The sequence below is a fragment of the Phyllobates terribilis genome, unplaced genomic scaffold (genome assembly GCF_046119375.1).
Source record: "Phyllobates terribilis strain yellow unplaced genomic scaffold, ASM4611937v1 Scaffold_1__5_contigs__length_1240528914, whole genome shotgun sequence".
In the NCBI taxonomy this organism is placed as follows: domain Eukaryota; kingdom Metazoa; phylum Chordata; class Amphibia; order Anura; family Dendrobatidae; genus Phyllobates; species Phyllobates terribilis.
In genome coordinates, this window is record NW_027362761.1 from 93631528 (window position 1) to 93648156 (window position 16629).

Consider the following 16629-nt stretch of genomic DNA (forward strand, 5'->3'; position numbering starts at 1 on the left):
TGTTGGTTGGATAGCAGATAATGCTTCCAGTCACTTTGCCACCACCACCAGCACCCTTTCTTCCACACGGTCAAGTCTCAGTAGCCATGAGTCTGGACCGCATATTCCTCACCATGATACTCCTTCCTCCCACCATGCTGAGTGCCTTGAAGCAACTGATCCCACACTTGGACACTCTGAAGAGCTGTTCACTTTTCAATTTATAGATTTGGCCCTCTCGCCCGGCCAGCTTCAAGCGGGGCAAGAGGAGATCGCATGTAGCGATGCTCAAATATTTCAGTAGCCACGGTCACATGAAGGCGATGTGGGGAAAGTGCACTTACTGTCGCAAGAGGTGGATGATGAGACACAATTGCCAGAAAGTCAGGAGGAGGACCAGGGTGCGGAAGTGGAAGATGAGGTTGTGGACGATGAAGTCACTTACCCAACCTGGCAAGGTGACATGCAGAGTGAGGACAGCACTACACAGGAGGAGGGAGACATAGCACCACAATAGGCAGAAACATAGAGACACAAGGTGGGCAACTGATCCCCGGAACACCAACACTACAGAAGTTGCCAGTACAACTGTTAGATATTCCCATGTATGGTTGTTTTTAAAGACTGTGCAGATAACCCCAAAAAGGCCATTTGCATCATCTGCCAGGCCAGCATCAGCAGGGGTAGCAAAACTAGCAGCCTGACCACCACCAGCATGCTCAGGCACATAATAGCAAAGCACTCAACTAGGTGGGCCTAATGCCAGGGTCCAGAAATAGTGTCTTCGGGTGACACCACTGCTTGTTCCGCTGTTGTGCGTGTACGCCAATCCCCTGTCTATGGCGCATGCGAAGATGCCTCCCGCCCTGCACGTGTCATTGCACACTCGCAACTACCACCATCAGCAACCACGTCCTTGTCCCAGCGCAGCATTCAGTTGTCCATACCCCAGTCCTTGGAATGCAAGCGCAAATACGCAGCCACTTACCCACAGGCCACACTACTAAACTCCACATTTTTCGAATGATTGCACTAGAAATGTTGCCTTTTAGGCTCGTGGAGATGGAAGCTTTCCGCAACCTGATGGCAGCGGCGGTCCCTTGGTACTTGGTCCCCAGTCGCCACTATTTCTCTCTGTGTGCCATCACCGCATTACACAAGCACATGTCCCAGAACATTAGCCATGCCCTCAACAACGCAGTTACTGGGAAGGTCCACCTAACCACGGACACGTGGACAAGTGCTTGTGGCAAGGGATGGTACATCTCGTTGACGGCACACTGGGTTAATATAATGGAAGCCGGGACCCAGTCAGACATTGGGATGGAATATGTCCTCCCAACGCCGAGTATTGCGGGCTCTGGGTCAATCAAGGTTGCCCCCACATTCTACAGCTCCTGCACCTCTTCTTTCTTCTCTTCAGCCTCCATCTCTGAAATGACCACATCAGTCAGAAGCTGGAAGCACTGCTGCACTGCTTTGGCCAATAGGCAACACCTCTGAAGAGTTGTTGACAGCTGTAACAGAGTAGGCAGATCTGTGGCTGTCACCGCTGAACCTACAGCCAGGAATGGTCGTGTGTGACAATGGCCTGAACCTGGTGGCGGCTCTAAAGCTAGGCAACCTCACACATGTACCATGCCTGGCCCATGTGCTCAACCTAGTGGTTCAGCAGTTTCTCAAAACCTACCCGGATCTGCCTGATCTGCTTGCCAAAGTAGGCCGTGTGTGTGTCCATTTCAGAAAGTCACCTACAGCTTCTGTCGGCCTTTACAGCATTTGCAGCTTCCAGCTCACCGACTGTTGTGCGATCTAACCACACATTGGAACCTAACCTTGCAGATGTTGGGAAGGATTTTTGAGCAGCAGAGAGCAGTTGCTGAGTACCAGGTTCAACACGCCCGTCGGCATTCAGGTCAGCCTCCTCACATAAGAACTGAGGAGTGGGCATGGATGTCAGACATCTGTGTCGTCCTCCAAAACTTTGAGGACTCCACAAAGATGGTGAGCGGCTATGATGCCATAATTAGCATCACCATACCGCTTGTCTGTGTTCTGAAATGCTCGCTGCTCACAATTAAAGAGGAGGCATTGCAGGCACAGCACGATGAGATGGAGCAAGGAACCATACAGGGTGATGCCACACAGCCCAACCTCATCTCATCCCAACGCGGATAAGGAGGAGGAAGAGGATGAGGAGGAACAGGAGTTGGTTTCCTGCACTACAGATGGTACTACTCACACCACTTTCAGCATGGATGACCTGAGGAAAGGGAGAATGAAGAGGAGGAGGATGAGGAGGAGAGCATGGATGGTCGTCCTCCTGTTCGGGACAGCGAAGACTTGGTTGTTGGCAGTCTGACACATATGGCTGACTTTATGTTCTGCTGCCTTTCCCGTGACTCTTGCGTTGTACGCATTTTGGCTGACAGTAATTACTGGTTGGTCACACTTCTAGACCCAGGCTACAAGGAGAACTTTATATCTCTCCTTCCAGTGACGGAGAGGTCTAGTAAAATGGTGCAGTACCAGAAGGCTCTTGTTGCGGCATTATAAAAAAAAAAATTCCCATCTGAAAACGCTGGCGGCAGAGGTCACAGTTCCTTTGACAACCAAGGAGTACAAGTGAGGAAGACACAAATACGACGCAGCGGAGGCAGGGGAACACTGTCAAATGTGAGGAACAGTTTTCTCAGACCCTCCCAATGTCAGGCCCTAATGCACAGGATATTCTGACAAGGAGGAAAAAGTTTGGGAAGATGCTGAAAGAGTACCTTGCCGACAGTACCAACGTCCTCCGTGATTCATCTATGCCTTATAATTATTGGGTATCCAAGCTGGACACGTGGCAAGAACTGGCTCTCTTCGCCTTGGAGGTCCTGGCCTGCCGTGCCACTAGAGTTTTGTCAGAGCGGGTTTTTAGTTCCGCCGGGGGCATTATAACTGATAGGCGCACCCGCCTGTCAGCTGAAAATTCTGACAGGCTGACTCTTTTAAAAATGAACAAGGGCTGGATTGGGCCAGACTTCTCAACACCACCGGATGATAACAGTGTAATATAAAGTAAAATCCAGTATTTATTTTGGGGGGGGTCTATTCCCATGCACCTCTTCACACCCAGACATGGGTATACGCTTCCAGATTTTGGCTATTTTCTGTTGTCCTCCTCTTTCTCCTTCTCCTCATCCTCCACCAACATATCACCAGGGTGACTATGATGCAACACCCATATAATTTTTTTAAGAGTGTGTTTATGATGCCTGGAGGGAATTTTTTTAGAGGCCTACGTCTAACATTCTTTATGATATACAGTATGTTCATGTATACCCCCCAGGGGTAAATGTTTTTCAGCCCATGCACTTAATGCATGGGTATTACCAGTATAGGAGAGCCACTCCTTAACAATGGTAACAATATTTTGAATGAGTACCTCCTCTACATCTCTTCAAAGGGGTATTGGAGTGCGTCTAATTTTTTGGCATCCCTTGCATTCACTGCATGGGCATTACCACTATAGGAGACCCCCTCCTTTATAATGGGAACATTTTTTTTACTGAAGCCCTCCTCTATGTCTCATCAAAGAGGTATTGGGATGCGTCCAAATTTTTGGCAGCCCTGGCATTCACTAATTAGATAATAATGGTAAAGGAGACCCACTTCCTAAAAATGGAAACTTTTTTTTTACTGAGGCCCTCCTCTATGACCCTTCAAAGGGGTATTGGGATGCATCCAAATTTTTGGCAGCCCTTGCAGTTACTACATACGCAATACCAGTATAGGAGACCTGTTCCTTTATAATGGGAACATTTATTTTACTGATGCCCTCCTCTACATGTCTTTAAATTGGTATTGGGGTTTTTCCAAAATTTAGGCAGCCGTTTCAGTCACTGCATATGCAAAAACTGTATAGCAGAACTGCTCCTTTATAATGGGAACATTTTGTTACTGAGGCCCATCTCAAAGTGTCTTCAGATTGGTATTAGGGTATTTCCAAAATTTAGGCAGCCGTTGCAGTCACTGCATATGCAATAACTGTGTAGGAGAGCCGCTCCTTTATAATGGGAAAATTTTGTTACTGAGGCCCTTCTCTATGTATCTTCAAAGGGGTATTGGGATATGTTCAAATTTTAGGCAGCCGTTGCAGTCACTGCATACGAAATAACTGTATAGCAGAACCACTCCTTTATAATGGGAACATTTTGTTAGTGAGGCCCACCTCTATGTGTCTTCAAATTGGTATTGGGGTATCTCCAAAATTTAGGCAGCCATTGCAGTCACTGCATATGCAATAACTGTATAGCAGAACCGCTCCTTTATAATGGGAACATTTTGTTACTGAGGCCCACCTCTATGTGTCTTCAAATTGGTACTGGGGTATTTCCAAATTTTAGGCAGCCGTTGCAGTCACTGCATATGCAATACCAGTATAGGAGACCCACTCTTTTATAGTGGGAAATTTTTTTTTTGAATCAGGCCCTCTATGTCTCTTCATAGGTGTATTGGTGTGCGTCAAAATTTTTGGCAGCCCTGCCACTCACTGCATATGCTAAAACAATATAAAATAACTGCTCTTTAATAATGGGAACAACAAAGCATAGCCAGCTGATGGCCCTCTAACAATGGTAAGGGCCGGCAGCTAGCCCTTTAAGAATAGTAAGGGCCACCTGATAGCCCTATAAAAATAAGCTTTGTGACTTTCAAAGTCCCTCCTTCATAGATGAAACAGGATGCGTCTGATCATGTCTCGCATGGCCAGATAAGGTAGTAAAATGTTAAAATGACATTTACTGGTAAATGTTTTTTTCACCGTTGAAAGCAATGCAAATGTGCAAAAACGCACCAAAAGCACTACTTGTGAACATAGCCCAAGGTGTGGAGGAGCATTTTTGTTTTTGGTTATTTATTTTACCTTATATACAAGTCGTTACCCTGGAAAGGATGTTCCTTTACATTTTTCCTAGGAAAATCCATTTTGGTTTAATTTTTGTATGTTTTATTGTGAGCCCGTAAAAGTGGCGTAATGCTCTGACAACATTGTTCACAGCAGTGACCTGGGAGTCAAAGATGCTTCCAGGGGTCTTCCCCATGCTGTACCCATGTCATTTGAGCACTGTTCCCATCGATTTGGGCAATTTTTAGGCCCCCAGCAGAGCTCCAGGGGAGGCCGCCAGAAAAATGCTCGAGTTTCCCGTAGACTTACATTGGGCTCGTTACTCGCGTCAAGTACCCGAGCATTCTAATTTGCTCGACCCGAGCAACGAGCACCCGAGTATTTTAGTGCTCGCTCATCACTAATAAACTCCTTTCTATATTGTTTATGTATCTCAGTACTGTTAACTTAGATGTAGTACCTGGGCTTCCAAAGGTACAATGTACACATATCTCGTACAGCAGTATGCACCCTCAAACTGGTGGTCAAGGGTTGCATACATGGTACAAGATGTACACTGGATGGCATTGTCAATTATGGAGCACATTTTGTAAGGTGGATTTCACTAGACAGAAATAAATAAGCAAGTAAAGGCAAACCGTGAATTAATATGCGAGTTTCTCCCTTCTAAACTTCCTGAATCCAAAGTCATGGCCCCACTATCAGTATTTGGTCAGTATTCAGTCAGTATTTTTTCTCAGGAGTGGGAGCCAAAACCAGGTGAGTAGCAATCAGAGAAAATGTATAATAGAAACAAGTGCACCAATTCTGCATTTATCACCCACTCCTGGTTTTGTCTCCCACACCTAATAAAAAATACTGACCGAATACTGACCAAATACTGATAGTGGGGCCGTGGCCTTAAAGAAAACCTGTCAGCAGCATTTTACTATGTAAAGTACAGACAGGGCCATATTGGTGCTGTCATACTGATTAAAATGATATCTTACATGAAGAAATGAGTTTTATAGATTTTCTTTAATCCATGTTTGAAGTTTCTTTGTATTCATATCTTTATGCATTGGGGCGAGCCTGTGGATGGGACTGTAGGTATGGTCTTCAGCTTTGTTCAGTCCTCTCTTCTGTGTCTGGGTGTCTCTTCTTCTTTATTTAAAAATTTACGCCTGCATCACTGTCCAAGCCGCGAGCAGCGCTTGTGCAGATTGAGCTCTTGGAAGTCTTCAGGAAAATGGCACCGGAAGCTGCGCATGCATAGATTGCTCAGTGCAATCAATCATTGTACTGAAGCCCACCATTAGTCCTATCTGCGTGCAGTGATTGCGCCGGTGTAATGCAGGTGCCGGAATGCAACGCACAGAGACACAAGGCAGGGACAGTCGGAGATGATTATAAACAGTTTATGTATATATAAAACAGGTATTTTGAACAAGGGGATAACAACAAGGGTATTGAACGGTAATTTGAAATATTAGCAAAATAAGAAGTCTCTCAAAGTAATATGGTGCACCCAGTCAGGTGAGTCACCACGTCAGTTCTTTATCTCTGCATATGGCTCTAGCGGGGGTCACCGGTTATTCCCGCTAGGCTGCAAGTCTTTTCAAGACAAAATCAATTAAAGCAAGTTTAGCTTCTTCCGCCCCAACTGTTCCCCTCCCAACCTGAGTACCTAAACCCAACTGGCCCCGGTACTGTGAGTGAACAGTAGAAGTGACGGCCCTGTTCACGTATGCAGCTCTTCTGCTTTCACTGGCGTGACTTTCCTGGCTCAGCAGTTTCTCAACTCCTCTCCTCCTGGCCGTTGGAGGCAGTCTCTCAAGCCGGGGATAGGGGGGTCCAGACCTCGTCTGTCGGCAGGCGACGTCGGGTTCCGCGAACTCACTCAGCACCGCAAGCAGGTTCCGACTCTCCTCAGTAGGTACAGCACTCGGGTCACATCTGTGAGGGATCTGGAGCCCATCCACCGGCGCCCGGCTGTGGCACCTCGCAGGCCTCTGGCTTCGGCCTGCTACGCAGGGCTTCTCACCACGCAGGGAGCACGTCTGCTCTTCTCTGCTGCTTCAACTTCTCTTGTATATCTTGGTTCCGCTTGACTGTGTCTGGCCAGCAGATGGCAGTCTCTCTCCATCTTTGAAGCATCATGTAAGAGTTCTCTTAAAGGCTCTCTCGCCTCTACTACACCAGGACACCCCCTCCTCACAGCCCAGGGCCCGCAGCATTGCCCCACTCCTGCTGCCGGGGATAGGGGGGTCCAGACCTCGTCTGTCGGCGAGCGACGTCGGGTTCCGCGAACTCACTCAGCACCGCAAGCAGGTTCCGACTCACCTCAGTAGGTACAGCACTCGGGTCACATCTGTGAGGGATCCGGAGCCCATCCACCGGCGCCCGGCTGTGGCACCTCGCAGGCCTCCGGGTTCGGCCTGCCACGCGGGGCTTCTCAGCATGCAGTGAGCACGTCTGCTCTTCTCTGCTGCTTGGCGCCAAAAACTGCTCAGGCTCGGCGCGCTGGCCTCTTATCTCCAGGAACTCCTTCCTGGAAGTCACCTGACCGGGTCCAGTGTCTAAATCTGCTCTCCCTTCAACTTCTCTTGTATATCTTGGTTCCGCTTGACTGTGTCTGGCCAGCAGATGGCAGTCTCTCTCCATCTTTGAAGCATGATGTAAGAGTTCTCTTAAAGGCTCTCTTGCCTCTACTACACCGGGACACCCCCTCCTCACAGCCCAGGGCCCGCAGCATTGTCCCACTCCTGCTGCCGCCGGTTTCCTGCAGCAGCGACCTTGCCTACTGTGACCCCTCTCCACCACCGCAGCGCCCCCCCCACCTGGTAAGCTAAATTTTGAAGATAATTCACACACCCATTTTCCTCCCAAATTTTGGGGAAAAAAGTGCATCTTATAGTCCAATAATTATGGTAAGTAGTGGAAAAATTCGGCAATTTATGAAAAAAAAAACATTTTTTTTTCTTTGTGCCACCATATTTTGGGCGCCTTATCGTTTTCAATTTTCCAAATATCGGACGGTGCGAAGGCTTTTTTTTTGTGCCCTGAGCTAATGTTTTTACTGATACCATTTTGGGGTAAATTTTATTGCAATTTTGTGACAGCCCAAAAAAACGGAATTCTGGAGTTTCGATTTCATTTTCTTGTTGCACCCTTTACTAATCGGATTAATTTATTTTAGATTTTGCTAGATCTGACTTTTACGAATGCAGCAATACCAAATATGTGTATTTTTTATTGCTTTATTTTTTAATGGGGCAAAACTTTTGCATTTTTTTCAAAACATTTTTTGTTCACTTTTTACTGTATTTGTTAGGTTCGTTAGTCCCTTTAGGGGATTTGAACCTGCAGTTATCCGATTGCTTATACTATACATAGCAGTGTATCTGCAATGCTATTGAGAACTAAAATCACGGTCTCCTAAGTAGGAGAGTCGTCATGACAAGCACAGAGGGTCTCAGCAGACACCTGGCTGTCATAGCAATGTATCGGCACCTCGCAATCACTGGCACGCCAATGAGCGTGAGGAATTATGCATTCTGTGTCGGTGCTTGTTAAATGCTGATGTGAGTGATTTACAGTACCATTTAACATGTTAACAGCGGCTGTTAGAGTGTTAGAGTCAGATGTTGGCTGATTAATTATGCATCAAAGGCACTGACCTGATATATGAGATTAAAATTTTGGTAGTCATTGAAAAAAATAAGCTCTTTTGTAATTTATTTAATGTTTTTACATACCTCAATTCTCTTTATATTTGAATTTTCTTCTTTCATTGTTTATCTGCTAGCTCAAAATGACCGGCCTCCATTATTGTCTACTAGCTTTAGCCGAACATGCACAATGCTTACAAACTCTGTCCTAAAAAGCTTAAAAGCACTGTACTGAGGCGTGCCTGAATCACTGGTCATTTCATGAGCCCAGCCTTCTTCAGTCTCACTGTGCTTCCAAAGCTGGAAGCAGGATGGTCATGCTACTCACCTGAACTGTCAGTCATTTAGAAGTGCTTCCCCATCCAGCAATCATTAATCAGGAAGCTGGGAAGCAGTGCACTCCTGCTTCTGAAGATGAAACAAACCACTTCAAGGGGTTTTTGGCAATAGATTTTTTTGGTTTATCAGTCGGTATTAGGGTAATATAATGAATGGAGTTGTTACTTACCCTCCTTGGGCCCAGCGCTGGCTTGATGCTGCTGCTCCACTCTTTGCTTATAGTCTGCTGTGATGATGTCATGACTGCTGCCCACATCACTTCTGTAGCCACCGAGCCACTGATATCAATGATTGGCTGCAGCATTGTTCTGCGCTGTAGTTGTGATTTAAAGGGAATCTGTCACCCCCCTGGGACCTATCAGACCTCTAATATGGGCATACAGGTGATAGAAATGTGAATATATACTTACCTGTATGGCCCATATTAGAGGTCTGGTTGCTTTAATGCTTTTTATAAAATCATTTAACCTGGTTAAATGATTTTCATAAAATTTTTATTAAATCATTTTTATAAAATCATTTAACCCTGGCGGGGGACACCAAGAAATCCCTACCTACTTAATTAATTTCAATATTTTCCCCCTACCCTGCACATCACAGGGCCTTTAGATGTGCAGTACCCATGCCGAATCCCACGCAATTTACCTGGTACTCAACTAGTTGATGTTGATAAGAAGCTGGTGTCCCCTGATTTATGTATAGCTATTCCTGGATCTGGAAGCCTGGAGACATCGGAGGCCTCCGACCAAACTGTGAGTGTTATGCACTACATACACAGCACATGTGAACCACTGTTTATTTCTGGGGTGCCAAGGTGTGGGAAGACAGCCCCTCATCCATGACTACCGCCCTAGGCACCTTACAGTTGTACTTGATGGGCTTATGTCTAGTTTAAACTTTAAAACCTATGAAACTATGTTGCAAGACTCATTAAAGAGTATTAGACTAACTTATAGGGTAGTTAACTCCAATATGTGGCACTAGTGAGCCAGTTTTCTTCCTCTTTGAAAAGTGCTAATTTGCATTCCAGAAAGCTTAGATATATGTCATTGTTTTATGAGATCTTTATACTAGAGAGCTGGTATAGCCTGCAGCATGGCAGAACATATAAAACATTACAGAATAGTTCACACTGCTCACTGGGACTCTGTAAGGATTAATATTTCATAATTATGAGATATACACACGTGGTCAAAATTGTTGGTACCCCTCGTTTAATGAAAGAAAAACCCACAATGGTCACAGAAATAACTTGTATCTGACAAAAGCAATAATAAATTAAAAATCTATGAAAATGAACCAATGAAAGTCAGACATTGCTTTTTAAACCCTGCTTCCACAGAATTTAAAAAAAAATTAAACTCATGAAACAGGCCTGGACAGAAGTGATGGTACCCCTGAAAATAATGTGACAAACGAGACATGTTAAATTAAGTTGTGTCCACTAATTAGCATCACAGGTGTCTACAATCTTTTAATCAGTCAGTGGGCCTGTATATAGGGCTACAGATACTCACTGTGCTGTTTGGTGACATGGTGTGTACCACACTCAACACGGACCAAAGGAAGCAAAGGAAAGAGTTATCTCAGGAGATTAGAAAGAAAATTATAGACAAACATGTTAAAGGTAAAGGTTATAAGACCATCTCCAAGCAGCTTGATGTTCCTGTGACTACAGTTGCACATATTATTCAGAAATTTAAGATCCATGGGACTGTAGACAACCTCCCTGGATGTGGCCGCAGGAGGAAAATTGATGACAAATCAAAGAGACGGATAATATGAATGGTAACAAAAGAGCCCAGGAAAACTTCTAAAGAGAATAAAGGTGAACTTCAAGCTCAAGGAACATCAGTGTCAGATTGCACCATCCGTCGTTGTTAGATCCAAAGTGGACTTCATGGGAGACGACCAAGGAGAACACCATTGTTGAAAAAAAAAAATCATAAAAAAGCCACACTGGAATTTGTCAAACTACATGTTGAAAAGACACAAAGCTTCTGGGAGAATGTCCTATGGACAGATGAGACAAAAAAGGAAGTTTTTGGCAAGGCACATCAGCTCTATGTTCACAGAAGGAAAAATGAAGCATATCAAGAAAAGTACACTGTTCCTACTGTGAAACATGGAGGAGGCTCTGTTATGTTCTGGGGCTGCTTTGCTGCATCTGGCACAGGGTGTCTTGAATCTGTGCAGGGTACAATGAAATCTCAAGACTATCAATGGATTCTAGAGAGAAATGTGCTGCCCAGTGTCAGAAAGCTTGGTCTCAGTCACAGGTCATGGGTCTTGCAACAGGATAATGACACACAGCTAAAAACACCCAAGAATGGCTAAGAGGAAAGCATTGGACTATTCTGAAGTAGCCTTCTATGAGCCCTGACCTAAATCCTATTGAGCATCTTTGGAAAGAGCTGAAACATGCCGTCTGGAAAAGGCAACCTTCAAACCCGAGACAACTGGAGCAGTTTGCTCATGAGGAGTGGGCCATAATACCTGTCGAGAGGTGCAGAAGTCTCATTGACAGTTACAGGAATCGTTTGATTGCAGTGATTGCCTCAAAAGGTTGTTCAACAAAATATTAAGTTAAGAGTACCATCATTTCTGTCCAGGCCTATTTCATGAGTTTAATTTTTTTTTAAATTTCTGTGGCAGCAGGGTTGAAAAGCAATGTCTGACTTTCATTTGTTCATTTTCATAGATTTTTAATTTATTATTGCTTTTGTTAAATTCAAGTTATTTCTGTGACCATTGTGTTTTTTTCTTTCATTAAACGAGGGGTATCAACAGTTTTGACCACATGTGTACATATTATGATAAGATAATACACAGACCAATAGGGGTTCTTTCATTTTATTATAAAATGTATTGTAAGCTTTGCTTTTATGGGTAATTCACAACAACATAGTTTAACAACAAACAAAAATAATCAGATGATTTTGTGCTGAATCTTAAATCTAATTAACATAAAGCAACAAAATGATATATAAACATTAGCAAAGTCGGCTTTTTCCATTGTTTTTCTGCTAATTATCTGCCATCACAAGTATATCCCATACAGTCACCTTAGGCAGTATAATCCATTTAGATGCAGTACTTAAGTAAACGTTGAGAAAGTATATACAATATCCTTATTCAAATAACATTCAACCTTCAGCAGCATATTATTAATATACATTTGCGTATGAAAATACAGAAGGACTTTAAAAAAAAACATCCACAAGCATAAGAAAATATATCACATTATGGCATTCTAATTTGAATTAAAATGCACTCTAGATTAGATCCTGCATGAAATGGGTTCTCTTTTGTGTAACAAATCCAATTTACCACTAAAAAGGAGAAAACCCATTCTTTCGTTTTCTGAAAGAAACAAAACAAAAAAGGGAAAACAGTTAGGATGTGATTAAAACGGCAGATGTGGCACATCAAAAGGAAACACAGATCACATTCTAAAAGAATTGAAGGCACACAGAAAGAATAGCTCATCTTGTATATATCTCGCTGCTTGCCTATATCTAAAGGACTGTGAATAAAAATTGGAAATTACAAAACCATATCAAATTCATGTCATACTGGTTATAGGATTTGCATATGTCAATAAAATGACTAATCTGACTTTTTGTACTTAACCCCTCCACAGTTTCATGCCACTTTTATTATAAGAGAAATATAATGGGATCAACATTAGGTTGGACACAAAGATGCATGGCTCGTGAAATGAACTGTGTCTTTTAATCAACAGGTGAAGATGTGTGTCCATCAAATAACCAAGACAGAATTTTATATTCTGGGAGTTATCAATAAAGGTTCCTATTAAATGACAATAATCAGAGATCTTAAAGAAACAGGAATAACTGAAACAAATTTTATTTAAAAGTTAAATAGCATAATACTTCTTTAGTAGTGTTGATCGAGTATGTTCTGTTCCGAGTATGTTCTGTCCGAGCGCCGAGTATTTACAGCTGCTCGGTGATATGGTTGAATCGCTCCCGTGTGCATGATTTGCAACTGTTTGACAGCTTTATTACATGTGAGGAATGTGTAAGAAATAGACATTCCTCACATGTATTAAAACTGTCAAACAGTTGCAAATCATGCACAAGGGAGCAATTCAACCATATCACCGAGCAGCTATAAATACTTGGAGCTCGGCCGAGCATACTCGGCGAAAGGGTTAATAGAACATACTCGCTCAACACTATTCTTTAGTAATACAATGGAAAGAATTGTACACAGTAAACTTTAAAGAAAAAGCAGAATGGGAAATAAAGCATTAGCAGAATTACCATTATCAAACAATATATCTTAGAGTTGGTGCCAATGAATTTATATGGCTCAGTCCATGTATAGTTTCTTACATTCTTTTAATTTAGATGTTCCAACATAGCTTAATGTTGTGGGTTTGTTGTGCAGCAAACTTGCTGCATTTAATAGTGCAAGCAAAATGGATGTGATTTCATGAACATTTGTGCCCACTGTGCTCTTAAAAGCGCTGCGGAACTGTGTATTTTGGTGCTTTTTTGCTCTAAAGACTTGTACTCCAAGACTAAAAATCACATATAAAATCATAATTGTGTTTCAAATTTGCAGTAAAATGCATAAAGTTAAAATGCATCAAACAAACATGACATAAACAGAGTAGATGCTATTGCATATTATGGTGTGGAAAAGTAATGGAAATCATGCAGAAAAAATGCAGAGTTAATACACCATGGAATATGGTCTAAAAAGAGCACCCATGAGTTTTATAGGTAGAGAAAATAGAGAAACAAGCTGACATGGTGAGAAGAGAAAAGAACAGGGTGATGGGATAAAGGACCAGATCATCCCAAGTGCTCATGTTCTAATAATGTATAGTTGGTAAATACTGAATAAGATGGTACAGCATCTACTGAGCTAAGCAGTTTGAAGGTTTAAGTTTGCAATCTCTTGGGTAACCCGAATTGTGCATACATTCTCTGCAAGCTAATCTAAGATATCTACAACATTGGGTAGCTTTTATATATTATGTGATTTTAAAAGAATTGGTAAATTCAATTTCAAGGGATTTTCCAATTTTAGTGAGTAAGGCTGTGTGCCTACGATGCGGATTTAATGCGTTTCCGCGGCGGTATTTCCGCTGCGGAAACGCATTAAAAACGCTTGTTAAGATGTCTGCCATGTTTCCAAATGATAATCCGCATGTGCTGTGCACATGCTGCGGAAATTTCCGCTGCGGATTATCATTGCAGAAAAATTCGCAACACAACCATTTATTGTGCGATTTCGCGGCGAAATCGCCGCCATTGACTTGCATTGAACCGCATAATATCCGCATGTATACATGTGGATATTATGCGGTTCAATGCGCGGATGGTACCTGGGTCTGGAAAAGAGGAGACTCTCATCCAACCCGGGTACCATCGTACCTGCAAGTTAAAAAAGAATTCTAAAGTAAAAGTTAAAAAAAAAACATTCATGCTCACCTCTCTGGCGGCCCCCAGTCTCCTCCCGGCGGTGTACTGGCAGGACCTGCGGTGACGTCATTTAGTCAGCTGATGGTCACCCAACCGGTCAGGTGATGGTCGCGTCAAGAGAGGACGCCACCTGGAGCAGACCGGGGACCACCGGAGAGGTGTCTATGAATATTTTTTTTTATTTTTTACTTTATAATTCTTATTTTTTTTACTATAGGTGCAGTATTTTAAGCAGAAATCTCGGTCACACAATATAAATCCATGCCAGTTGCATGGATTTATATTGTGTGACCAACTTGTCAAGCCTTTTTCCAAGTGATACTCAAAATCGCTTGCATAAACGCATGTAAAAACGCTTAAAAACGCTTCTCCCTGGCAGGAAAAACATATGTAAAATCTGTATGCGTTTTTTCTGCCAGGGAGAGGAAAAAACGCTCAGGAAATTTCTGCTTAAAATCTGCATCGTGGGCACATACCCTAAGAGAATTTCACTAGGATACACATTTACTTTTTAATTGTGGCGTTTACCTGTACATTCCACCACAAGCACTAGGACAAAGGAGACATAACATTAGCAAAGCAGAATGACCTCTTCAATTTCTTTTCCTACATACCACTACTTTTGACCTACAACCAGGGCTGCATTCACTAAATGAAAGTTGAGTGCCATTCCTCTTAACTAACTTAAAGTGGTTGTCCGGTCTAAATCGATAAGTCTGCAGTCACTGTGTGCCGCTAGGGTTCGCCGGCTTCTGAGCAGGGTATGTATGAGTTATACATACTCCCGGCCAGAGCCCATCCAGGATGGCCATGTCAATACAAGTGTAAGGAGCGAGGCCTCGCTCACTGGAAGGCTCTGGCTGGGAGTATGTATAACTCATACATACCCTTCAGTCCTGGCTCAGAAACCGGCGAATCCCCACAGAGCACAGTGCATGAGCTGGGGGGGATTAATAAGTCTGCAGTCACACAGAATGACTGCAGACTTACTGATTTGAATCAGGAAACCCCTTTAACAGATTAGTTCAAGAACTCTGATCTCCACCCATCAATAACTTTTATTATATAATAGTAATGTGATATAAATTACTGTAATGACAAAAAAATAAAAAATGACGGTTTTCACCCATAGCTTTTACCTATATTTTAGGTTACTTGTGTTTTTTCATTTAGTTTTTGACTGCATTTTTTACATTGTCTCTTTTTGGTATATCATATTTCAAATTAAACTGCTTTGTTTTGGAAACTTCCTTTTTCTTAATTTTGAAAAAAACTTTATTGATAAAGTATTGTGCGAATTACATGCATATTTATTGTGTTTCTGCTGTTCATATTTGATTTTTGATCTATGGATTTTTCTCATCTCATTGAAGTCTGGCAAGAGAAGTTGACATGTTGCAGATTTCAAAATCGTACTCAAATATTTATCATGAGAACTTAGTCTTAGGACTTCTTTACTTCTTAGTGTAAACCCTAACAAAAGTGTAAAATCTACAGCAATTCCACCTCATCTGAATTCACTCTAAGGCCACGCTCACACGGTCAGTATTTGATCAGCATTTTACATCAGTATTTGTAGCCAAACCCAGGAGTGGGTGATAAATACAGAAGTGGTGACTTGTTTCTATTATACTTTCCCTCTGATTGTTCCTCACCTGGTTTTGGCTTACATATACTGAGGTAAAAAACTCACCAAATACTGAACGTGTGAACGTGGTCTTAAAGTTGGAATTGTAAGCACTTAAAGAGAAGTTGTCATGTTGAAAATGGTATCTGGTCTGCTGGCTGGTTGTTATAGAGCTGGAGGAGTTGATCAGATTGATATACATATATGTGGGAAAATTTTTGGTAAACCTTGAATTTTATTCATTAAAATCCTTGGTGTTTGTATGTATATGAGTCCAGTGGGTGGTCCTATTCAGTGATTGACAGTCGTTCCTCTATGACTGTGTATGCACAGAAAGCTGTCAATCACTGGTAGGACCGTCCACTGGACTCCTTTACATACATAACCAGGGTTCTTAAAGAATAAAATACAAGTTACACTGAATCTTGCCCAACAAACCTACATATCACTCTGCTCTGCTCCTCCATCTCTATGCTATGGTGTCCACAGATCGGCCTGCATGTACAACGTCACAGCTTCCCTTTAAAACATACCTTGCTACAACTATCACTGCCTACACTGAAGCATTTAGCAATGGTAACAAGACTTACCTAGAGCAGTCAGGCCCTGTCCAGCTTGGAGGGCAATTGCATCTGTTTGGTCTTACACATCTACCTCCATTTAAGCAAGGAGACTGGCAAACAG

At 42.8% G+C, this 16629-nt stretch overlaps 1 protein-coding gene across 1 annotated transcript in view; it reads right to left on the reverse strand.

Annotated features, from left to right (window-relative positions):
- Window positions 1–11696: 11696 nt before the first annotated feature.
- SVEP1 (sushi, von Willebrand factor type A, EGF and pentraxin domain containing 1) overlaps window positions 11697–16629 on the reverse strand; it is a 469484-nt gene continuing 464551 nt past the window's right edge. The window contains exons 49-50 of the mRNA XM_073664736.1: window positions 16536–16629; window positions 11697–12222 (exon numbers count right to left, since the gene is read on the reverse strand). Coding sequence (XP_073520837.1) covers window positions 12192–12222; window positions 16536–16629 — 125 coding nt within the window. The 3' untranslated portion in view covers window positions 11697–12191. The remainder of the gene's footprint in view (window positions 12223–16535) is intronic.